The sequence below is a fragment of the Leptopilina heterotoma genome, unplaced genomic scaffold (genome assembly GCF_015476425.1).
Source record: "Leptopilina heterotoma isolate Lh14 unplaced genomic scaffold, ASM1547642v1 Lhet_68, whole genome shotgun sequence".
Taxonomy (NCBI): Eukaryota; Metazoa; Arthropoda; class Insecta; order Hymenoptera; family Figitidae; genus Leptopilina; species Leptopilina heterotoma.
In genome coordinates, this window is record NW_025111157.1 from 4,499,647 (window position 1) to 4,525,787 (window position 26,141).

Sequence of the window (26,141 nt, forward strand, 5' to 3'; positions counted from 1 at the left end):
AAAAAACTAATTTTTAACCAAGAATAAAATCTTATCAATAATTAACTACCTCGTAATTATCTCGTTTATAAACAACAAAATTTTATCTAATCTGTCAATCAGTTAGTAAATTTTATAGATGCAAAAATTAAATGTTAAAAAAATAACCGATCACTCAGAAAACAATTTGTTTGAGACAACCAAAAATTACTTGAAACAATTAAACTTTGGTTAAATCAACCAAACACTGAGAAAAATTTTTTTAATTCAAAATAAGTAAAACTTAGTAAAATTTTCGAATTTGATAAAAATTTCTTCTAAAAATATAGTAAAATTTACTATTAAAATTCATTTTTTCCAGAATAACTTTTACTATTTCCAAACAAAATTTCTTTATAAAAATTAGAAAAATTTACTTCACAGAGTTGTCAAGAAAATTTAATTTTGTTTTTCCCTGATTTCATGGTAAATTTGTCAATATTTCTCTGTCCCTAAAGAATATTCTGATTCAGAGTAAAAAATAATTAGATACTAAAAAAAAATTGAGTTTTATTCAAAATAAATATTTAATCATTATTATTTTCCCTTAGGAATTAAGATTATAAAAAAAAATCCTTTGTAATTCAACAACTTACAAGAATAATTAATTCAATATTTTTTATTATTACAAAACATGAAAAAATTGATTACTCCGAGTGTTCGACTCGAAGTAATAAATTTTTTCATGTTTTGTAATAATTAAATTTGGCCGAGTGATGCTATAATACTTTTAAAACTCAATTGTTATCTACAATTTTTACAAAAAATCATTTTTAAATCAATTTTTATTAGAAAATTCTACTAGAATTCAATTATTTAAATACAAAAATAAATAATTTATTGAATAATTGAAAGGATCTTAAAATTGAATTCTATCGACGAATTTTAGTAAAATTTTAAAGAATAATTATTCTTTTTTCGAGAAATTCAATTAAAATTGTTTATAAAATAAATTAATTATGGTGAAGAAATTTATAAAAAATTTGTAAATAATTGAATTCCTGTGCAATTTTTATTACTTATAAAAATATTAAATGCGTAGAATTTTATAAAAAATTTTGTTTAGTAATTCAATTTATTTTGAAAATTTTATTAAAATAGATATTGAAAATCATTGAATTGAGGAAAATCTTTGAAGATAATTGAAGTTTTGCCCAAGAAGATTATTTAAATTTTTGAAAATTATTGAATTTCGAAGAAGAATTTTATTACTTTTTAAAGATAATTGAATTTTTGACTAGAATTTTATTAAATTTTTTAACATAATTGAATTTCTGCCAAGAATTTTATTACTTTTGAAAATAATTGAATTTCTGCAATTATTTCTAATTCCTCCAAAATTCAATTTATTTTAGTGGTTTTAACGAAAATTCTTCAAAAATACATTATTTTTAATGATTAATTAAATATATTTTTAAAAATGTAACCAATTTCAGAAAAATTTGAATTACTAAAATTTTTGAAAAATCTAAGTTGTTCATTAAAATTTCCAATTAAATTCATTCAAAATTGAAATTGTATAAAATTTAAATTAAATCTTTTGAAGTTCATTTATTTATAAAAATTGTAAACGCAACTCTTTTGAAATTCAATGAATTGTTTATGATGCAAATCAAAGAAAACCAAAATTCATAATTTTCTTACGAATTCTAGAATTTTAATTTCTTTCCAGTATTTTTATTAAATTTTCTGACTTTTTCTGACTTTTCCCTGAATTCCCTGAAACAATTTCCTGTGGCAACCCTAAAACTTTAGAAGTAGTAAAATCTACTCTGGAAATATAATTTTTGATAAAAATTTACTCCAGTTTCGAAGAAAATTAAAAACAATTTTCAACAAAAATTAACTCAGAAAATAGTAAAATTTGCAATTTAAAAATGTTATTTCCAGTATAAATTTTATAATAAAAGTAAAATTTAATAAAAATTGATAAAATATACTTTTATGCTTGTAAAATTTATTCTGAAAATAAGTACAAATTGAGACAGAAATTTTAAACAATTTAGATTTTACTTTGTAAGTACTAAAAGTTATTTTCCATTTTGTATAAAAGAAAATTCCAAATTTAAAACTCGGAGAAAATAACGACATAATTACTATTTTTAAGTTCTTTGCTGTAAGTTTGTTACTAGAAATTCATTATTTATATTTTTTCAAAAGATTTGGTTTCAATTCAGAGAAATTAATCCCAAAATAGGTCATTTTAATCTTTTTTAATGTAAATTTCAACTGCAACACTTTTTAAAATCTCTTAGTTTACTGAAGCAATAAAATTTGAATTTAAAGAAGAAACAAATAAATTTTATTCATTTTTTTTTATTTCTTAAAAAAAGGGGGAGAATATGCAAAATTTTAGGTGTTTCACAGGATTTGATTAATTTAAGGGGGATAAAATAGGGGAAAGTGGAGAAAAGAGAAACAAAAGGCGATTAGGTAAACAAGGGGATTATCTGTGATCCCCGCTAGTAATTAGTTTTCACAGCAAAAAAATTAGCTATGAGATGTAATTATTCACTGTAGGTATTAGCAAATAATTGCCATCCATGTAATAGCAGTTGAATAGCTAAGGTTAACTAAAAAGTTAATTTTTTTTCATGTAAATATTAATTAAGTACCTAATTAATAATTAATAATTATTAAATATTATTAAGGGCATTTGTTGTGACGTCATAATGGTTCAAGTACCTTAAAGGCATTTGAATCAATATGACGTCACGTAGTCATATTAATAATAATATTAAATATTAATAATTTATATTAAATATTAATAATTAATCATTATTTATTCAAATTAAATATTTATTAAATAAACCTCTCTACATCACACAAAAACCTTGGTTGGATATTGATCCTATTTTCAAAATTCGAGATTTCTCATATTTTGCAATAATTCCTCCACTCCCCCGAATGTGAGACCAATATTTGCCCAATATTTAAATAAAAATTCCTCCCCCATAAAATTGTTCCAACAATTTTTTTTTTCATATACGCCAATCGTAAAATTTTTCAAACACTGAATATTCCTATTCAGAGTGTTGGTAGAATATGAATGAGTAGCAAACGTAAAACCAGGTAAAATCTAACCACGCAGGTTGCACGAAAATAGATGGACGCATGCGTCTCACTTTGCACCTGTATGTATGGCCACCAAAACAGCGTAGGAGTGCGCAACTATTTGTGACGTTCAGTTCCTTCTGAACATTTCGCGATAGACTTGTTGAGCTCGGGATATTTGAAAAATTAATCGGAATAAAAAGTCTAATTCATTTAACACACAAAAAATAAAGACTTAAAATAAAAATCCATCATCTATTTCTCTTTATATATATATAAAATAAAAATTCTTTAAAGTATAGAAAGATTTGACTGAGACGCGAAGAGAGAAACGTAAGTGTTCAATGTTTCTGCAGTAACATCCGTATAATCGATTTCCGGGCCAAGAACATGCAAGAACAATTACCATTTCATAACTCTAAAATTTTATCCAAAAAATATGAAACTCAATTTTTATTTTTACAAAACAAAGAGAATTTTTTATTTAAATTTATCTTTTTCCTTTACACTTATATTATTTTTTATTTATTTTTTTCCCAAATATTGTATTTTTAAAAAGTGTTATTATTCTCCAAGAAATATTTTTAATTTATATAAAATGAGGGGAGAAATTAAATTTAAATAACCGCAGAACATGCAGAGGGTCGCTTACAAGTTTTTATACCTTTTTAAATTAATTTCTAAATTTTCCACTTTTGCAAATTTAAGAAAAAAAAACGTAGCAATCGTGAGTTGAAATTCACAAGAAATTTAATTATAATTTTACAATTTATATGACGTGTAACGAAAAAAAGAAGTAAAGAAACTTAATCCGCTTTTTAAAATGAAATACAACATTTTACATTATATTTTATCTACAAGAAATCTTTAGAAAAGAAAGATTTTATCCCCATCGTACTACTTGGAATTAAATTATAATGAACACATTAAAATTTATTAAATTTATTATTATATTCTATTTATAAAAATTTTATTTTTATATTTTATTTAATTATGTAGACGTTATTTAATATTAAGTCAAGTAAGAAAATTTATTATTTACTTTTTTTTTATCAACAAAAGTGCTGATCCAGTTTTGGACAATTGACCCACTTTTTTTTATAAAATAATAAAATGCAAATTGAAATTGAAAAAACAAAATCCAATTTGAAAAAATTAAATAGAATTTGAAAATATAAAATCGAAATTGAAAAAATAAAATTGAAAGTGAAAAATAAAATGGAAATTGAAAAAAAGAAAATCGATATTGAAAAAATAAAATTGAATTTGAAGAAACAAAATCGAAATTTAAAAAATTTAATTTAAAATGAAAAAACAAAATCAAAATTGAAAAAATAAAATTAAAAGTGAAAAATAAAATTGAAATTGAAAAAACAAAACCGAAATTAAAAAAATAAAATTAAAAGTGAAAAATAAAATTGAAATTGAGAAAATAAAATCGAAATTGAAAAAATAGAATTGAAAGTTTTTTGAATTTTCACAGAATTTTTCAACGAAACAATTGTCAATTCATTAGTAAGTAAAATAAAATAAAAAATAATATTAAAAGTTAAAAAATGAAATTAAAAACGAAATCGAAATTGAAAAAATAAAATTAAAAATGAAAAATATAATTGAAATTTAGAAAATAAAATTGAAAAAATAAAATTCAAAGTTTTTTTAATTTCCCAGAATTTTTCAACGAAACAATTGTCAATTCATTAGTAAGTAAAATAAAATAAAAAATAATATTGAAAGATAAAAAATAAAATTAAAAACGAAAAAACAAAATCGAAATTGAAAAAATAAAATTGACAGTAGAAAATAAAGTTCAATCAATTATCGGAAATAATTAAAGGGAAAAATATATTAATTGAAAAGCAGATATTTTTGTAAAGTCCAGAATTACTAATTGCTGTCTCTTTTATACACAACTATATTTTGAAAAATATTTGTAAATGCAAATTTGATATGCTGATTAGCAGTGCTTCATGCAAATATAAGCTGACTTTAAAACAATTAGATTTTAAAATGAGCAACTCGAGTAGAATTTAATACATAACTTTTTCAAATTAAAACTCAAGATATTCTTTTCATATTCAACTTTCAATGTAAATTAAGATTACACTTTTGTCCCTTTCAAGACAAAATTAATTATCAGAAATAAGATTTTTTCACTAAAATTTTATTATTCTAAAATAATAATTATATAAATAATAAAATAATAGAAAAAAATAATAAAAATAATAAAATAAAAGAAAAAAATAATAAAAATAATAAAAATTAAAAAATTAAAATAATAAAATAATAATTTACGAAATACATTTTTTTATTTTCAGTCCTCCATTTTTTCATAGTTTCAATTTTCAATTTTTTTATGTTTCAATTTTGCTAGATTGACAATTTCTAAGAAAATAATTAATTATGAAAACAGAAATTCAAATTTTTTTTTAAATTTCCTTTAGAGCGTCCGCGTAAAGAAAAACTACCAAAAGTGTGAAGAATAACGAAAAACAAAAAGAAAAATGAAGTCACATACAGGAATTATTTTAGCAATCGTAATTATTACGACATGCAGTATGCACAGAGAAGTCGAAGGTTGGGGAGGTCTTTTTAATCGCTTTAGTCCCGAAATGCTCTCAAATCTTGGTTATGGCAGTCACGGCGGATATCAGGGAAAATCGTCATATCTCCAGGTAAATTAAATATCGAAACCAATTTTCCTAGCGAAATTAATTTCACACGAAACGAGGAGCGAATATAATATTCAAACTAGATATTTCCCCCAAAAAAATATAATTTTGTAAAATTTCCAAAAAATCAAAAATGTATAGGGTAACTGTACCAATTGTCGAGGGTTTTAGGCAACATGTGACTTTGACATTTTTTTTCTCGGAAGTAAATGCACTTTAAAATTTGATTTTTGTATATTTGGACGAAGGATCTAATAATGTTTAATATTCATATTTATTTTTTTAATATAAACTAAATTGTTAAGCAAAAAATATATTTAAAAGTCAATCGAGCAAAAGCACCATTTTTCGATGGTCTTGTGCTAATTTCTCGAGGGTCTGTTCCAATTGTCGAGGGTATGACATTTTTAAACATATAACCCAATATAACCTAACAATTAACCTGTACAGATATTAGAAAATCGAGTAGATATTTATTTTTTTGATAAAAATATTATAGAACATTACCAGAAAACAAATATATTTATTTAACTATAATTGAATAATTTATAATATCGATATAAAACATTTTTATAGTAGATGATACAGGACAGAAAATTATTTAACTGTTTTTTAAACTTTTATAAATATAAGTTAATTAAATTTAATCAATTTTGTTAATCAGACATTAATTGAAAAAATAAATTAATTTAAGTCACATTAAATTTGTAAACGAATAAAATAAACTTTTATTACAAACTGTAAATATAATGGTTAATTATAATTAAACTATAGTACAAAATTTTTTAGTTTTGAATTTTGCATTTTTTTATTAATTTTTTTCGGTCTTCCTCGTTTTTTTGGTTGATTATTTTCTGTTGGTTGTAAATTTTTGGAGCATTTTTTTTCTTTTTCTCTGTACCTATAAATGTTTGGCATTTATGTTTGACGTTTAGTAAATAAACACTTAACCATCGATAAATGGTGCATCAGCGAAAAAAGTGACTACACCAATTTTCGAGTCATTACCTCGAAAAATGGAACTCTCAAAAAAAAGGAACCAAATACCGATGATTTGCTTTTAAAAAATATTAAATATTTTTTTTTAACAAAAAAACATGCATACAAAATTAATTTAGTTCGTGTACAAAATTATAATAATAATTTTGTACACAAAAAGTCATTATAAATACGTTTAATTTGCATTTCTAAAAATCTGTTTTAATCAACCTGAAGTATTAAGAAAATGGAGATTCGTGTAAATTTCACAGCAGTGAATTATAATATTAATTAAATAATTATTTTAGTAGAATCGCTACGAAATTTGTATATATAAATATACAGTTAAAAATACAAAGATTATTTAGAAATTTTTTTTGTTCTTAAATATTATATATTATACTATTTATCTAAAAAAGAAAATTATTATCCTCGACAATTGGAGCACCCTCGGCAATTGGTGCAGTTACCCTAATTAAAATAAAATCAAATTAAAAACAACTGAAAAATTAAATTTAAATTTAGTTCCAATTAAAATTCAAAATCTAATAAAAAATCTAATATACTTTTTAATAACAATTTTATAATCTCAACTTGAGTAAATTTCAATCATTTTCAAATCATTTTGATCGAAATTCATGAAATTGATAATTATCTATTAATTTAAATTAGTAAAATCATAAATTTAAATTTTTAATTTAACTAAATGAGAATTTTTAATTTTCAACTATAATTTACAAAAAAAAAAACAAGTGATAATTATATATCAAATAAATTATGAAGTTAATTTTTTTTAAATTAGTTATCGATTTTCCACTAACGCAGATTTTATAATAAAACTGGATGAAAGTGTTCATTTAGAAGAAATGTGATTACACTTTAAATTTCCTATTACAATGTCTACTAATTTCCTACATTCAAGACTGTAAAAACACGACATTTTATGACGAGCATTGTTGTACCTTAAAACTCATTAATTTCAATGTCTTGTGAATCAAATTTTATACGCTTCCATTTATATACCCAGAGAAATCTTTTATTAAAATCAAAATAAAATTTACTTGAGTTAAATAAAACTTAAACAAATTGAAAGAAAAAAAAATAATTTGAAAAAAATATTATTAAAACCAAATAAAATTTATAATAAAAAAATATTTTTAATTGAACTAAATATATATAATAAAAAACGAAATTTGTTTACATAAAATAAATTTTATTTGGCTCAATTCGATTTTATTTAGTTCAATTTAATTTTATTTGGTTCAATGAAAAATATTTTTTAAAATAAATTTTATTTGGTTCAATTAAAAATATTTTTTTAATATTATTTGGTTCAATTTTATTTTCTTTGGTTCAAATAAAATACATTTGGTTCAAACAAACTTTATTTAGTTCAAATAAAATAGATTTGGTTCAAAGAAAAATTGTTTGGAGTAATAAATTTTATTTGAACCAAATAAAATAAAATTGAACCAAATAAAATTTATTAAATAAAATATTGACAATTTAGTCAAATAAAATTGAATGAAACCAAATAATATATAAATGAAAAAAATATTTTTGAGTTAAATAAAATTGATTTAAATCAAACAGAATTGAGTTGAAACAAATAAATTTGAGTTGAAACAAATAAATTTGAATTGAAACAAATAATATCTTTTTGAAAACAAATATTTTTAATTAAACCAAACAAAATTTATTTGAAAAGAATGTTTTTAATTAAACCAAATAAAATTTGTTTGAAGAAAATTAATTTGAATTGAACCAAATAAAACGGAGTCAAACCAAATAAAATTTATTAAAAAAAGTATTTTTAATTAAACCAAATAAAATTTACTTGAAAAAAATATTTTTAATCGAGTAAAATAAAATTGAATGGAACCAAATAATATTAAATTAAACCAAACAAAATTTATTTAAAATGAATGTTTTTAATTAAACCAAATAAAATTTGTTTGAAGAAAATTAATTGTAATTGATCCAAATAAAATTGAATTGAACCAAAAAATATTTATTTGAAAAAAATGTTTTTAATTGAACCAAATAAAATTTGTTTGAAAAAAATTAATTTGTATTGAACCAAATAAAATGGAGTTGAACCAAATAAAATTTTTTAAAAATGTAGTTTTAATTAAACCAAATAAAATTTACTAGAAAAAAATATTTTTAATTGAATCAAATAAAATTGAATGGAACCAAATAACATTAAATGAAACCAAATAATATTTATTTGAAAAAAATATTTATAATTACGCCAAATAAAATTTGTTTGGAGAAAATTAATTTGAATTGAACCAAATAATATTTATATGAAAATAAATATTTTTAGTTAAACCAAACAAAATTTATTTGAAAAGAATGTTTTTAATTAAACCAAATAAAATTTGTTTGAAGAAAATTAATTTGAATTGAACCAAATAATATTAAATTAAACCAAATAATATTTATTTGAAAAAAATATTTGTAATTAAACCAAATAAATTTTATTTGAAAAAAATTAATTTGAATTGGACCAAATAAAATTGAATTGAACCAAATAATATCTATTTGAAAAAAATGTTTTTAATTGAGTCAAATAAAATTGAATTGAATCAAGTAAAATTAAATTGAACCAAATAATACTTATTTGAAAATAACTAATAAATAAATAAAACTAAATTTAACCAAAAAAATCGTATTTCAAGTAAATAAATTTTATTCCAAATGATAAACTCGCAGACAATTTTCATGCATCTTCATTTCATATGTCCTACTTTTTACAACATTTCTTCCACTTTCCATACAACATTTAAATAAATGTCCTACAAAAATGCACTCTACCAATTGTCTTTAATTTTCCTGAGTACTTTACTAGATCACGATAAAGAAATTACACTTTCATGAGTCAATTTTCATCAAAAAAAAATTATTAAAGGCGTTCTTGAATAACGATAATGAATTACAAGAAGCACTTAATGATTAAAATATTAATGGCAACCTTCTATACAAAAATAAATATTTTATAGTTTCATAAAAATGAAAAATCCTCTCTCTCTCTCTCTAATAAACCTAATAAAAAAAGGAAAATTCACACCAAAAACTTTCGCTATACGTGTCAACAGAAATGATAATAATTATTATTGACTTCAATGAATTGCGACTATATACACTAGAGAAAACACATTAATCTGTCAACCCTGAATCACTTCATTTTGAAATTAGATTGCCCACAATGAAAATTACGAATACAAAAGCACTTTATGAGTATTGCTTACGTCAGAGTACGTATATATACGTGAATATTCTATCGATTTCCAAGCCAATGTAAAGGAAACAAAAAGCATTGTGTATTTAAGATTTTTTTTCCTGAAGGGGTTAAAAAACAATTTACCAAAGGGGTTTTTTTCTTCGACCGAGATTAGTATCTCCTCCTCTTTCTTTAATAACAAAAAAAAATTGATTACTATCTCAATTTTCCATAACAAAAAAAAATAAAAAAATTATTATTACGAAGCAGTGGTTGATTTTCCTTTTATAATAAAAAATTTTCTATACAGCGATCTGGAATTTCGGAAGGATTAACTGGCAATTCTCTGGAGGAATCAGCTGATGAACCATGTTATGCAAGAAGATGTACAGCCAATGAGCATTGTTGCCCTGGTTCTGTATGTGTCGACGTGGACGGAAGTAATTACTTATTTATAAAAAAATGTTTCGCGTGACCATCTAATTCATAAAAAAAACTGATTTACTAATTAATTTTACGAGCTGCTTTTTTTTCTCTATAGTAAAACTTTTTAATCTTTTAATCAGAACTGAGAATAATTTATAACTTGTGTTCCCAGACTAAAAATACTGAAAAAAAATATTTTTCTCACTTTTTACGACGCAATAGTGTCCAATTAACAAATTATCGAATATTCATAATCTACGCTACGTATAGCTATATGTATACTAAATTAGACTACAACTCTCGAGAACTATTTTGATAATATTAGTCATTTTAAATAAAATTCTAATTATTTTAATTAATTCAATATATTATAACATATTCAATTATTTAAATTAATTCCAATAGTATTTAATTATTAATTTAATTATTACTTACTACAGTAGTATTTTATTATAATTAATATTAATTAATTATATATTATATCAATTTTAACAATAAATATAATTTATAATTAATTAATATTAATTACTATTTATTCATTATTATTACAATAATTACAATACCAGGGATCACAGTGATTTTTTTTGGTAATATTTAGTAAAAAAAAAGGGGATTTTAATTTTTAATAAAGGGATTCCAGTAAATTTAATTTAAAAAATCAGGAATTTTCAAATTAAGTTAAAAGTAATGCTATAGCGTAAACAGTTCATTTTAGAGATTTTTTTACTTTTTTCTCTTAATTACAGCTTTCTTGAATCAGACTTTTTTTTTGTTTAATTATTTCTGTTAATTATTATCTTCAGGGTTGAAGCAGAAAATTAATTTTTTTTCCTTCATTTACAGCTATACAACTTTGACTTTTTCCTGACCCCTAGAAAAACAAATTCAATGGGAGTTTAATTGTAGAAAAAGAAAGATAATTTTTAAAAGCAAATATCTCATTAAAAACTTTAAGGGTGTCTATCTATTTTGAAATTCAAATTAATTACTGTGGCTAACACAAATAAACACAATAAAATTCTTTTAAAAAAAGAATAATTTTATTATTAACAAAAATTATTATTAATTTGATATTGTTATTTTTAACAAAAATTTTGGAAAATTTGAATTACATGGAAAATTTAAAATTATTTGCAAAAAAGTATAAATATAAATTTTACTTGTAAATAAAAATTCAATAAAAATATAAACAAAAAATGAAATTATCCTCAAACGGTAGAATTGAAATATTTTCAAAAGCTAATTTTGCAGAATATTAAATAAAACTTTTCGAAACTTGAATATTTTAAAAAGATTTTAATTTTAAACATTTTTAAATTAACTAATGAATATAAATTTTAATTGTAACTTTTTCGAAATTAAATTATTTTAGATGTAATTTAAACTCGTTAATGCTGCTTTTTACACTAATAAACATATTGTTACTCTTTGTAAAATTCAATTATTTAGTAATTATAAAATTAAAATTCTTTAAAAATTCAATTTTTCTTTAATATCTAACAAAATTATTTAATTATTATTAGTAATTTAATTAATTAATAATTAATAATAATTTAATTATTATCAACTTAATATTACAAAATTTTAATTTTATTTTAATTCAAAAAAAATTTATTTGCTCTTAATAAAACTTTTACTTGTCTTGAATAAAAATTGAGACAAATATACTTTTATTTAACTCAAATAAATTATAATAATTTAAACTAAAATATTATTTTGATTTAAATAAAATTTTTTTCTGGGTGAAAAATTGAATTATTTATTGAATTTTTTATTCTTTAATTTTTTAAATTTTCAATTCTTTACTGCAAATCCATTGTGATTTAAAAGTTTTCAAAGTAAGAACAAGTTCAAGGAGAATTTAAGATTTTCAAGTATGTATTTCAAAAATATTTTTCGACAACGAAAACAATAATTTTTGCAACAATTCTAAAAGTCTGATATTTTTTCATTACTTTTCATAAAATTCCCTCGCATTTCTCTAATTTCTCTGACTAATTTTATATTCCCTTCTAAAAATACATTAAAATTTACAATTAAAAATTATTTCCAGAATAACTTTTACTATCTCTGAAGAAAATTTCTTTATGAAAATTAGAAAAACTTACTTTAGAAGAGGTAAAATTTACTCTGGAAATAATAATTTTTGATAAAAGATTGTACTACCATTTGAAGAAAATTTTAAAAAATTGTCCATCAAAATGAACTGTGGAAATAGAAAAAATTTGCTTATTAAAAACTAAAAATTTTTCTAATTTAAAAAAAAAATTACAATTTCTGTAAGTTTTTCTTATTTTAAAAAAGGAAGAAAGAATAAAATATGTATAATTTTAGGTGTTTCCAGGAGATTTCATTAATTTAAGAGGATAAAAAGAGGGAAAAGAGAAAAAAGGACAATAGGTAAAAAATGAATTAGGTTAATGGGTTAGATAAAAAATACTGTGATCCTTGCAATAATAATAAAAAAAGAAAATATTAAACTAATAATAAATTAATAATTCAATGAATTAATGTAAACAATTATAATTCATTTTTATACCCAAAAAAAAAGATAAACATTAAAAAAAAGTGTAAACAACAATAAATTATTCGAGAATAGCAAAAGTCTCAACTTTTTATTTCTCAAAAATAAAAATTCTGCTAATTTAATGAAATTTGCAGCTGTTTCAGAAAAAAAAATTTTCCCACGTAATTTATAATTAGAACGAATTAGAATTAATTTTAATTAGAACGAATTTTACTCTACTCCCTGATTATGAGTCGCATGAAGTGAGAAAAATACAAAGCGAGAGAAAAACTAAATTTCAAATTAAATGCAAAAAAAAAATTAAATTGTAAATAAATTTTCATGTATTCTTTTAGTTATTGGATCCTGCCTCTTTGCATATGGATTAAAACAGGGTGAACTTTGCAGAAGAGACAATGATTGTGAAACTGGGCTTATGTGCTCTGAAGTAGCTGGAGGGGAAACTCGATCGTGTCAACCACCAGTAAATTCAAACAAACAATACAGTGAGTTTCTCATTTGATTAATTACAAAATTTCAAATTACAAAAAAAAAATCTAATTCACTATAAAATTAATTACTAAATTTCAAATTTCAAAAAGGAAACACGAGAATCGTCCATACTAACAATAAGCATATTTAATTTCAAACGAATCTATAAATTTGAGAGAACAACACTTTTAAAAACTAAAAGTATTTTTATTTTAAATAAATTATTTCATATATGATAGAAGTGTTTCTAATTTTCATTTCAAATATAATTTAATTTTAATTTAATTTTAACTGAGTAAATGAAAATAATAAATTTTTATTTCAGGTTCAAACAAAAGTTGTTTGAAGTAATAAATTTGATTTGAACCAAATAAAATTTGTTTGATGTAAATAACTTTTGTTTGAACTAAATAAATAAAATTATAATAGATATAATATTTATATATAAATAGAAATAGATTCAATCATTTACTGACATTAAAATTATTTTCCCTGACAAAATTCTTTTTACAGGAAAATATGAATGTTTACGGAAAATGAGTAAAATTTATAAATTTTAATAATTTCTAAAAATAAAAAATAATACTCCTTAATTAAATTATTTTCTACAATTTTCAACTAAACTTCATCTCTAAATCAATTATTATTTAAATAATTGTAACTCTCCATAGTTTTTTCTTAAGTTATTAAGGTATAATATTTTCAACAAATTATAAAGAAATTCTTATACAATAAATTTTTTAAAAATATTTTTAAATAACTTTTGAAAGAAAATAGTTTTTCAATTTTAAAAAATTTTCAAATAATTAAAATTTGATAAAATCTTTTAAAAATAATTGTATTTTTGAAAAATATAAATAAAAATGATCTAAATTTTTAAAGAATTTTAATTATAAACAGGTCCATGATTTCTCAAAAATTTTAATAAGTCCAAAAAGTAAATTTTCATAAATTTTTATTTACATTATTCGAAGATAATTGAATTTTAAAAAAATTATTATAAAACAATTCTAATAATTAGTTTTTAAAAATATTTTAATGTAATTTTTCGAAAATAATTGAATTTCTTAAAAGAATTTTTGTATAATTTAAAAAAAGCGAATTAATTTTTTGATGAATTTTAATTAAAAATTTTAAACATGATTGTTTACTCCAAAATGTTAAAAATAATTCTAAAATGTTATTTTTTTTGTATATATTTCAATTTTTGGAAATATGTAATTGAAGATACTGAAAATATTGAATTTGTAAAAACTAGAAGCTAATTTTCATTAATTTTCATTTTTAAATTTATCTTTAAAGATTTTTCATCAAATTTTAAAATATTTTTTCACCAAAATATTAAAAATAATTCTAAAATGTTATTATTTTTGTATCTATTTGAATTTTTGGAAATTAGAAATTGAAAATACTGAAAATATTGAATTTTTAACAATAGAAGCTAATTTTCTTTCATTTTCATTTTTAAATTTACCTTTAAAGATTTTTCATTAAAATTTTTGATAATTCAATTATTTTTAAAATTTGCAATTAAAATTCTTCAAAAGTTGATTTTCAAAGATTGGAACAAAATACTTGAAATAAATTAATTATTTTCAATTAAATTTTACAAAAAATGTCAAGTATTTAAAAAAGATTTATATTATAGATATATTTGAAAAATTTAATTATGTTAAAAAAATAATTCGATATAAGTTGCACTTTTTATTAAAAATTGTTGTATTTTGTTGTAATTTTTGAAAATAAGTCGAAAAAAGTCTCAATTTTCTTAATTTCCCTGACAAAATTTTTTTTCCTGCCATTTCCCTGATTTTACTGACAAAAAAATTGTTTCCCTGACATTCCCCTGACTTTACTGACATATATGGCCACCCCGATAATATTTATTTCAAATATAATTTAATTTTTATTTAATTTTAACTGAATAAATGAATAAATAAAATAAATAAATTTTCATTTCAGGTGAAGAATGTAGTATGTCCGGTGAATGCGATATTAGTCGAGGTTTATGCTGTCAATTGCAACGGCGACATCGACAATCACCTCGAAAGGTAACAGCATTTCAAAATTAAATTACTTTTCCAAAGTCAGAGTAAAAAAAATTGTTATTTAAATTTATAAGAATTAAAACTGGTATAAAATATTAGTTAAAACTAAATTCTTAATAATCAAAGCCTAAAATCATTTTTTTTTCTGATTGCTCTTCTTTTTTACCACATTTTTTCTAAGGATATGAAATTGAGACAAAAAACGTAACAAAATTGTTGCGAAGCAACATTTTGATACATTTTTTGCCTCAATTTCATATCCTTAGAAAAACTGCGACTATTAGTAGAAAGTAGCAAAATTTTCAATCACCAACTAAAGTTAAAATCCCCTAAAATACTAAAATAACAAAAATATTGCCAAAAACCAAAAAAAAAAAATAATTTCCAAATTTCTAGGTTTGCTCCTACTTCAAAGATCCTCTCGTTTGCATTGGTCCAGTCGCAACCGATCAAATAAAATCAGTAATTCAATATACAGCAGGTGAGAAACGAATCACGGGACAAGGGAATCGTGTCTATAAACGAACTCCATTCGTTTAAATTAAAAACTAATAATAATACTAATAATAATAATAATCTATTCCCTCTTCCCAAGATGCCCATAAAAGCTACAAATCAAATCCTATATATGATTGTAGTCACTAAACTCTTTTAAGATGATAAGTAATTTAGGTATATGCATATACTATACATATCATTGATTTTATTACTCTTTTTTTACATGACCGAAACTGGGGCATGTTATATATTATAAGAATAAGATGAAAGTAAAAAAAAAGAGAAGAAAAAAAATGAAAGTTTCAAGAAAACCAAAAGGGAAAGATAAAAGAACAATCGAGATGACGAGTATATATACACAAGACAAATAGATTTTAAAGAAAAAAACAATTACTCGACTTTTAATCTTTCTCTTTAACGTGACTGAAGAATACAACACATATCAGAGTAGCTTAATACTCCTTAGCAACATAAGTGCATATAGAATATATCGAACAAATTTTCAGGGAATTTCTTCCAATTTTTTTTAGTCTCTTCTCTTTGATTTTGAGAACGTAATTTTTTTAAAAGTTATTAATAAAAGTAATTAATAATAGATGACAAATAAAAACTTTGTAATTTGAATTCTTCCAAATTTAATTCAATACATACAGAAAAAAGTATATTTGTCACAGGTAAATGGAAACTAAATTGTTACAAATAAATTGTATTTGGTTCAAATAATTTTTATTTGGTTCATAGGAATTTGAATATTTTGAATATTTTGTTTGGTTCAAAGAGATTTTATTTGATTTAATGAAACTTTACTTGATTTAATAAAACTTTATTCGACTCAATGAAACTATATTTGATTCAATTAAAACTTTATTTGATTCAAAGAAAGTTTATTTCGTTCAAAAAAATTTATTTGCTTCAATGAAACTTTATTTGGTTCAAAGAAATTTTATTTGATTCAATGAAACTTTATTTGATTCAATGAAACTTTATTCGATTCAATAAAACTTTATTTGATTCAAAGAAAGTTTATTTGGTTCAAAAAAATTTTATTTGCTTCAAAGAAATTTTACCTGTAACAAATAAATTCTATTTGGTTCAAAAAATTTTTGGAATTTGGTTCAATGAAACTTTATTTGGTTCAAAAAATTTTATTTGCTTCAAAGAAATCTTATCTGTAACAAATAAATTTCTACTTGATTCAAATAAATTATATTTGGTTCAAATAAATTTTAATTGGTTCAAATAATTTTTATTTGGTTTAATGGAACTTTATTTGGTTCAAAAAATTTTATTTGCTTCAATGAAACTTTATTTGGTTCAAAAAAATTTTATTTGTTCCAAAGAAATCTTATCTGGAAAGAATAAATTTCTATTTAGTTCAAATAAATTCCATTTGGTTCAAATAATTTTTATTTGGTTCAAATAAATTCCATTTGGTTCAAATAAATTCCATTTGGTTCAAATAAAGTTGAGATAAATTATTTGCTTCAAACATAAATTTTCTTTCCGCTCAAAAAAATTTATTTATGCGAAATAAAAATTTTATTTGAAACAAATAAAAAATTTAAAATGCTTGCGAGACAAATATCCATTTATTTAAACCAAATATATTATATTTGCTTCAAATAAATCATTTTTCTGGGTACACAAATTAAATATAAATAAGTTACTATTTATTAAGTTTCTCTCTAATTTCCCAAATTACTTTAAAAACATAATCTAAAATTCCCTAAAAATTATGTTCCTCAAACAGGTCTTAAATAAAGAAATTTATAATACCATCAATTTAATTTTATCAAATTGATGCGTTTAAAGAAAATTTTTTAAAAATTGTTAAATTTCGTTAAGTTTAAATATTTTCATATTTAATTATTATTGTCCAATTAATAATTAATCTTTTTCTATTGATTAATATGGAACTCAAGTTTACACACTCAAAAAAAAAACTAGTAGATTTGACTACTTTTTAACTACCCTGAGTGATTCAATAGGTCCTCAACTGAATTTAAAAATTTATATTTACTACCGAAAGTAGTAAAAAGAACTAAGAATTTAGTTGATGTAATTAGATTTTGTAGTTGTTTTTGCAATTTAACTACTTTTTTTAGTTATATAAACTATTATTCTTCAACTATATTCAAAGTAGTAAAATCAACTACACAAAAATTGTTAGTAAAACTAAAAAAGTAATTAATTTGACAACTTTCAACTCAACTAGGTAATAGTAGTTAAAGATTTCGACCGAATTTTTTTCAGTGCAACACCAAATCTGGAAAATTCGATTTTCCAAGTAACAATATTGAAAATCGTCAGGTTCGACGTTGTAAACTTTAGTTCAATTAATTAAAAATGAATTATCAATTAATTAATAAACAATATGAAAGTTATTTTGAAAAAAAAATTAACACTACAAAAAATTAAACTCTTGAAAATAAATTTTTTAAAGTAAAGTTTCGTAAATACTCTTTACATTCTTTGAAAAATTTTTTATGAGACTATTTTTTATTTCACAAAGATATTTTTTCTACAATCAAAAAATTTAATTTTTACTTCAATTTTTTAAATTCAAAGCATTTATTTTCTCATAAGTTCGATAGTAATTTTGTTTCATCATTTTTTTTTAAAAAATAACAAAACAAAAAATCAATATCAAACGCATAAAATAGAGGAGAAAATAAATACTGATAAAAGTTTATAAAATTCTGTAATTCTGTCGTTTTAGCATAAAAAAAATAGAAATTAAAATAGCAATTTTTTTCACGTCAAAACGACAGTCAATCTACAGCATAAAAGAATTTTTTTTCATTTTCATCCAATTTTAAGATAAATACCTAGTAACTAGCAAAAAAAATATAAATTATCGTATTTTTCCTCATAAAAAAAAATGTTTACTTAAATAATTAAAAAAAAACTATACTATATAAAAAAGAATATATTGTATAATATTGTTTTCGAAAATTAATTAAAAATTTTATATATAATGAAACAAATATTTTGATTATAAATTATAAAAAAGAAATTTTTCACTAGATATAATCTCATAAAAAATTCCTCCAAAAAAAATAGAGAAAAAATAAATATATTCAAGTAGTCTATATATAAAAAATGATGAGAGGTAAAATGCTAAATGCCTTCACATAAATTTATGAAAGACCTAATAAGATATTTAATTATGTCTACTCATAATAAGTATATATATACTTTATTCTCAATGTTATCAAAGCTGTAATTTTTTTTCCCTTTCTCAAAAAGATGACCGCTTAACTTTTGTATTGAATAATTTCTCATTTTAAAATGTACAATTTTTTAAAATGTAAAATTTTTCAAGAGTTAAATAAATTATTTTTTTAAACACATTCTAATTTTTCCTGATAATTTAAAAAAAAAAATGAAACGATTTCAAAAAGTACAAATTATAATTATAAAATATTTTAAAGTTGTCATCTTTCTGATAAAGGTATATTTTCTAAATTTTAATTAATTAAAAGTAATTATAATTCAACTGAGTAAAACTTTCCGACAATTCTTAGGAATTTTTTACTTTTATTTAGTAATTGAATAGTTTTGAAAGTTTTACTACAAAATTCGTGAAAAGTTACTAAGAATCAAGTGAAAATTTTACTGAATTAAATTAGAGGACTTTTCACTAATTCAAATTTGGAAAATAGTTATAAAAATATAATTATATATATATGCGCTAAGAGAAAATAATGAAGACATATCATATAAAAATGCCTAATAAGCATTCATGGGATTTAAGAAAATAAATATATAAATAGAGAATATAAAAAGAGCGCGAAACTCTAATATCTCCCTGATTAAAAGTTAATTAATGTACAATCGTCTGCAAACATAGTCAAAAAGAAAAAAAAAACAAGAAAACAAACAAAAAACAAAAATAAAAAAAGAAAACAAAAATTATATATAAATGCCTAAAATGCATTTGGAAAGTTTTAAACGTAGGCTACGAAAGTTACCCAGCGAAATGATATTCTATTAAAATTATATTTTTATCTTATATATTATACTTACACACGTATATGTGCGCTACACTTAAGCTTTACATATATATAATATTTAAATATTACTCGGTATATTTTCTCGAAACGTATATATACATATAGAATATTTATCTTTGTATTGACTTATTGTCAAACACAGGTACAATATTTTACCTTAACTTGACAGTTCGTCTTCCTTTTAATTAAAATTTATATATACAATATATGCATATATGTATAAAATATTTGACAAATTTTCAATATTTTTAATCTACTTTTTTATTAATAGTAATAATGTTAGTTTTGATATTTAATTATTTAATTTTCGAAAAGTTATTTTTAACATTAATTTTCAAAATGTTTCGCTATTTTTGACTGTTTTTCCCATTATTGTTTATAACAATGTACGTAAAATGGATACGTACCCGTCCATAAAAAATACATATCATAGAAAATACAAATCATAAGTTTAAAAAATAATATTTGAAAATAATTTATGAAAGTAATTTTTGAAACTAATTTATGAAAATAATTTTGAAAATAATTTTTGAAAATAAGTTGTAAAAACAATTTTTGAAAATAAGTTGTAAAAACAATTTTTGAAAATAATTTATGAAAATAATTTATGAAAATAATTTATGAAAATAATTTTTGAAAATAAGTTGTAAAACCAATTTTTAAAAATTATTTATGAAAACAATTTTTTTAAAATAACTTGTAAAAACAATTTTTTCAAAATAAGTTGTAAAAATAATTTTTGAAAATAATTTGTAAAATTAGTTGTTGAAAATATTCCCGTACAAATTATTATCTTTCATAATTCATTTACAGTAAAAAAAAACAAAATTAAAAAAATGAAAATTAATTTTCCTTTCTATCAAAATAAAAAGTCTAGTATAAAAATTATTTAATAAAACAAGAAACTTCTGTAAACATAATAATACTAACATATCAAAGAGAAATACTCATAAATGACTGTTTAATTTCTGTAAAAATTACTGAAGTAATATTTACTTTTGTAAATATTACAATAGTAATTATAGTAATTCTATATAGAAAAAAAGTGAACAAATCTAAAATTAATTTCAATCATTATTAACAATTATTTTTATCTAATATTTAAAGGGAGGAACAGGTGAAATTTCAATCTTTCCCTATTTAACCTGTTAAGAGCCGAAAATTTTTTCTGGCATTATTTAGAATCTAAATTTATTCAAATTTAAAAAAATTATTTATCCCGAGATTCGAAATTTTATTTTTTAATATTAAAATTAAAGAAAAATTATTTTGGACCATTTTCGAAATTTTAATTTTAATTATTAAAATTTTAAAAAAATTATTTTTGACCATTTTTGGAATTTTATTTCTTGAAAAATTAAAATTTTTCAAAATCATGTTCATAATCATTATAAAAAGCCTGCTAAAAATTTAGGAATGAAAAATAATAAAAAATGTGAAAGAAGTTGAATTTTTAAAGTAACTGTAAAATTAAAGTAAAATTAAAGTAAAAATAAAAGCAGTAAAATTTTTATTTTAATCAAAATTGATTTTTGATTCAATCGTTTTGGGTTATCAAATTTTTTTTTAAATTCTTTCAGTGCCTAAAGTCATATTAGACTACGAAAAATTCAAAAAAGTAACTTTTAACTGTTTTACAATTTTTTTTATTTTAAAAAATATTTTTATTTTATAAAAATTTTTGTATCGTATAAAAAACAGAAATTTTTCAAAATCTATACAATTGATTGTACAGACAGAAATTGAAATTTTATTTTTGAACATTTCGAGTTTTACTTAAAAAAAATATTAACTAATTAATAGTTTTTTAATTTTTCAAAAAATATTATTAACTAATATTGACTTGGCCCGAATGTGCTATAAATAAATAAATAATTAATAGTTTCCTAATTTTTTTCAAAATTTCGAATTTTAATTAAAAAGATATTAACTAATTAATAGTTTCTTAATTTTTTAGAAAATTTCCAGTTTTAATTAAAAAAATATTAACTAACCAACATTTCTCTAATTTTCCGAAAATTTCGAGTTGGAAGTAAAAAATTACAAATTTATTCTTTTCTAATTTTTCAAAAATTTCTAGTTTTAATTTAAAAAAAAAATATTAACTAATCAACAGTTTTTTAATGTTTCAAAATATATTTTTAATTTAAAATACTCAAATTTGTCAGAAAAAAAATTCACCACCTATAAACAATAAAAATTTAAATATGTTGAAAATCACCCGATCCCTCCCCTTAAATTCTCAGTTTAAATAAATAAAAACCATTCGTTGTTAATAAATGAAGAATTTAAGATTGAAATCCCAAAAGATTTGTTTATTACAATTACTGCTTTTTTTAAAAGAAAAGAAATCTATTCTATAAGTTTTCTCCAATATATAAGACTCTCAGAAAATAATAAATTGGAATTTTTACAAACTCTCAAAAAAACAGGAAAATTATTTTTTTAAGAGGTGAATAATTGGTTGAACTGATTATATATCGCACAAATTGTAATTCCTGCGTAAACTAGTACTTTCTGCATCGAAATTATTAATTCCATAATATATTATTGCGATAAAATAATTTTAATATTTTTATAACAATATTTCTGTTAATACTTGACTGCAATGCTATTATTAATTATTAATTTATCATTCAAATAACTTTGATATATGTTTAGAATTTATTTTGTTTTTGTTTTAGAATTTATTTTATTTATTAGAATATTTTGTTTATTTTTTAGAATTTATTTTATTTATTAGAATATTTTGTTTATTTTTTTAGAATTTATTTTACTTATTAGAATATTTTGTTTAGTTGTTTTCTACTTTTTAAATCTTTTAAGAAATTTTATACAATTTTTTATTTAATTTTCTTTTAAAGTATTCCAATATTTTTATTGACTTAATTTTTCTTTTTTATCGATGCTGGATATGTAATGTGATAAATTTTTAGGTACGATATGAATGATACAGATTTTCGCAGCCATGTCGGCTTTGAGTCAAAAAGTACCTCTTTAACAGATAAAAATTCCAATGCTCTTTAATGATACATATCTGTAAATTACACATGTGTCTGACTAAAATGTGTATATGTAAACATTCACGAATGTAATTTAAAGAAAAAAAAATTTCAAGATATAGTTGACCGTGAATTAAATTATAATCGTGCATCTGAAGGAATACAAAAAAAAAAGGTTGTGTTTATTCTTTTTCCCCCTTATTTTCCACTGGTATTTTGATTTTCTACTATAATTTACTTTTATTATAATCATTTTTGAAACTTTTTTTCACTACTGATTTTTTCCTATAATTTGTTTTTTAATTATATTAAATATTTTTAAAAACTTGTTGTCAGAACTGATTTTTTCCTAATTGGTTTTAAATTATATTAAAGATTTTTAAAACTTATTGCTTTCGGCATTTAAATTTTTTTTTCTAATTTTCCTTGAACTTTACTGGGGCACTACGTTCTTTGCTTATAAAGAAGGGCGCTCGCGAAAAAGGGTTTAAAATAGAGATTTTTTTATAAACTTGCCTATTTTTTTTTCTTTTTTTTATTAAAAAAGACTCACCGAATCAGCAACTCCCGGGGCGGAATTGATGAAGAGCTAAGGCAGGTAACTCGAAGATCCTAAAGTTTGATAATCAAACAATGAAGACAAGACGAGGTCCATGAATTTATCCAACGAAGACTGGAGCTGGATGATAGTCTTCAAGGCATTTGCACCAAGAGATCCCTCCTTTAGGTTGTAATCTAAATTGAAATTTAGAAATAAACCCTTTGCAAGGAGACCTGGTGCTAATGACTCGAATTTCTCTTCGGGCTCCAAATGCTGCAAATTCCTCCAGGTCATCCTGGAGGACGATCGTCACCATTCTCTTGGAAGAAAGCTAAAAAAAATTTAATTTATTTAATTTAGTTCAATCAATTTTTTTGAAAAACCATTTTCGAAATTTTATTTCTTGAAAAAATTTAAATTTTTCAAAATTCTGTTCATAATGATTAAAAAAAATTCTGTAAAAAATTTGGCAATGAAAAACAAGAAAAAATGTGGAAGAAGTTAAACTTTCAAAGTAAAAATAAAAACAGTAAAATTAGAGCCAATTAAAATTGATTTTTGATTCAATCGTTTAAAAATATCAAATTTTTTTTTAATTCTTTCAGTACCAGTCATATTAACACTACAAAAAATTTAAGAAAAGTAACTTTTAACTGCTTTACAATTTTTTTTATTCTGAAAAAATATTTTTTATTGTTTAAAAATTTTTTTATCATATAAACAACAGAAATTTTTGAGTTTTAATTAAAAAAATTATGAACTAATTAATTATTATTTCAAAAAATATTAATATTAACTTGGCCCGTGTGTACTTTAAAAAAATAAATAATTAATAGTTTTCCAATTTTTCGAAAATTTCGAGTTTTAATCATTAAATTATTATTTTTATAATTACATTCTTTTGAAAAAAGAAGTTAAAAATGTTCAAAAGCCATGTGAACACCGTGTCAGTGAAAATTATAATGACAAGTATTAATATTTTTATGATTTCTAAATTTTAATCAATTTAATTTATTTAATTTAGTTCAAATAATTTTTTTGAAAAAAAATAAGTTAACAAATTTTTAAAATTCGCATGTTAACATCGTGTCAATGCAAATTAACCTATAAACTCGAATTATAAATGTCATTCACGAAGAATTAAAAAAAAAGAGAATAATTATATTTATTGCAAAATATCAATTAAAAAAGATCTCGTTACATCTAATAAAATAAAAAATTGAATAAATAAAATAGTAAAAAAATAAAAAAACAATTTACCTCGCACTTGACAGTTGATATCAAATTCTTTCACGCAGATAAAAACACTTCCGTAATTATTGGAATCTGGGAACAAAAAAATTATTCACATCTATAATTTCAATTGCCCTTTCTTCTGAATTTGTATTAGTCGAGTTTATTTAATCACAGATTTATAATTATAAATAAAATAAAAAATATTTCTTCATTTTCGAAATGATAAGAAAGTCATCTGTCGGAAATAATATTAAGAAACTCAAAGTTTATTTTATATCCGCCAGATGGTTCGCACTCGCACGCAAATTTTTTTGAGGTTAGGAACGCAATGTTGAAAATGCAAATATTTACGAAAAATTTTTTTCTATTTTCATTATTACTTTTAGAAAATATTAATTCTATGGGCAAATGTAATCTCAATTATGTAAAGATCTTGATAATAATGGATAATATATGCCCGATTCAAGAAAATTTGATTCTGGATTCTGACTATTCCGACAAAAATTGACATTTTCTTTTTTCCAAAAATATTGAAAATTTTCATCTTTTGTCGGAAACTTTTACAATATATCAATTATTTACGTTAAGGAAAAGTTAATTACCGTAAAATATTCATAGTATTTGTTAGGATTAACACCAAATGAGAAGATTAAAAATTTTCCAAACACGCGTCAGTCTTTCTTGTGTGGACGCCATGACAGTGAATTGGCGTGCAGTGTGAACGTAGCAGCGCACAGCAATGCCAGCGTTGCCAACCACTGTAAACTTTCTTTCTGTTAAGCGCGGGAATATTCAAATCATAGTTTTTAATTTAATTCTTATTTACTGTATTATTGAATGAAATTTAATCGTTAAAAGCATTATTTTATTATTATAATTATTTTTATTTGTTGTAATAAAGAAAAAAATAGAAAGATAATTTAAAAAAGCGCGATATATAGAAATAAACACGATACCAATAGAATCTAATCTGTTAATTGTAAATGATATTGACGAAAAATATAAACAAATAAGTCATTGTACTTGTCAAAGCAGAAAATAAAATTATGTAAATATTTTATTTCAATTCACAAAATAAAAAAAGAAAATAAATAGAATATTTACCTCATTTGGCAGTTGGTATCCAATCCTTTTACAGTTGGCAACACATTGGAAATTTTTTTGGAATCTGTGAACAAAAAAAATTTTTGGAATTTATATTTCTACTGTTTATTTATTTATTTACTATTATAATCATAAAAATGTAAAAATATTTTACAATTTTTTTGAGGTTATGAATGCAATGTTGTATTGCATCCATTGCATATTTTCGAAAAAAAAACATTTTCCTAATTTTGATTGTTATTTTTAGTAAATATTAATTGTCTGAGCAAACATAATTAATTATGAAAAGATATTAGTAGTAATCGATAATATATTTGCGATTCG

General features: G+C 21.1%; 2 protein-coding genes across 4 annotated transcripts in view; one reads left to right on the top strand and one right to left on the bottom strand.

The window, feature by feature from the left end:
* LOC122510265 (F-box/LRR-repeat protein 20) overlaps positions 1-26,141 on the bottom strand; it is a 295,503-nt gene that overhangs the window by 215,895 nt on the left and 53,467 nt on the right. For 2 of the 3 annotated variants that reach the window (XM_043624770.1, XM_043624771.1), the window contains exons 4-6: positions 25,818-25,881; positions 24,738-24,803; positions 23,490-23,808 (exon numbers count right to left, since the gene is read on the bottom strand). The gene's annotated coding sequence lies outside the window, so the exon portion shown is untranslated. Of the gene's footprint in view, positions 1-23,489; positions 23,809-24,737; positions 24,804-25,315; positions 25,385-25,817; positions 25,882-26,141 lie in introns of those variants that run through there. The other variant, XM_043624772.1, reaches the window with a different exon arrangement.
* LOC122510270 (prohormone-3) lies at positions 3,189-16,685 on the top strand. The gene is made up of 6 exons (XM_043624778.1): positions 3,189-3,405; positions 5,517-5,747; positions 10,259-10,388; positions 13,237-13,386; positions 15,335-15,423; positions 15,817-16,685. Exons 2-6 carry the CDS (start codon positions 5,577-5,579, stop codon positions 15,958-15,960), a joined length of 684 nt encoding a protein of 227 aa, XP_043480713.1. The 5' UTR covers positions 3,189-3,405; positions 5,517-5,576; the 3' UTR covers positions 15,961-16,685.

Bases quoted from the DNA above. Each gene is read 5' to 3' on its own strand.
- LOC122510270 (XM_043624778.1), top strand. From the start codon at position 5,577: ATGAAGTCACATACAGGAATTATTTTAGCAATCGTAATTATTACGACA. The intron at 10,389-13,236 runs GTAATTACTTAT...GTATTCTTTTAG, and splicing joins ATGTGTCGACGTGGACGGAA to TTATTGGATCCTGCCTCTTT. The intron at 15,424-15,816 runs GTAACAGCATTT...CCAAATTTCTAG, and splicing joins ATCGACAATCACCTCGAAAG to GTTTGCTCCTACTTCAAAGA.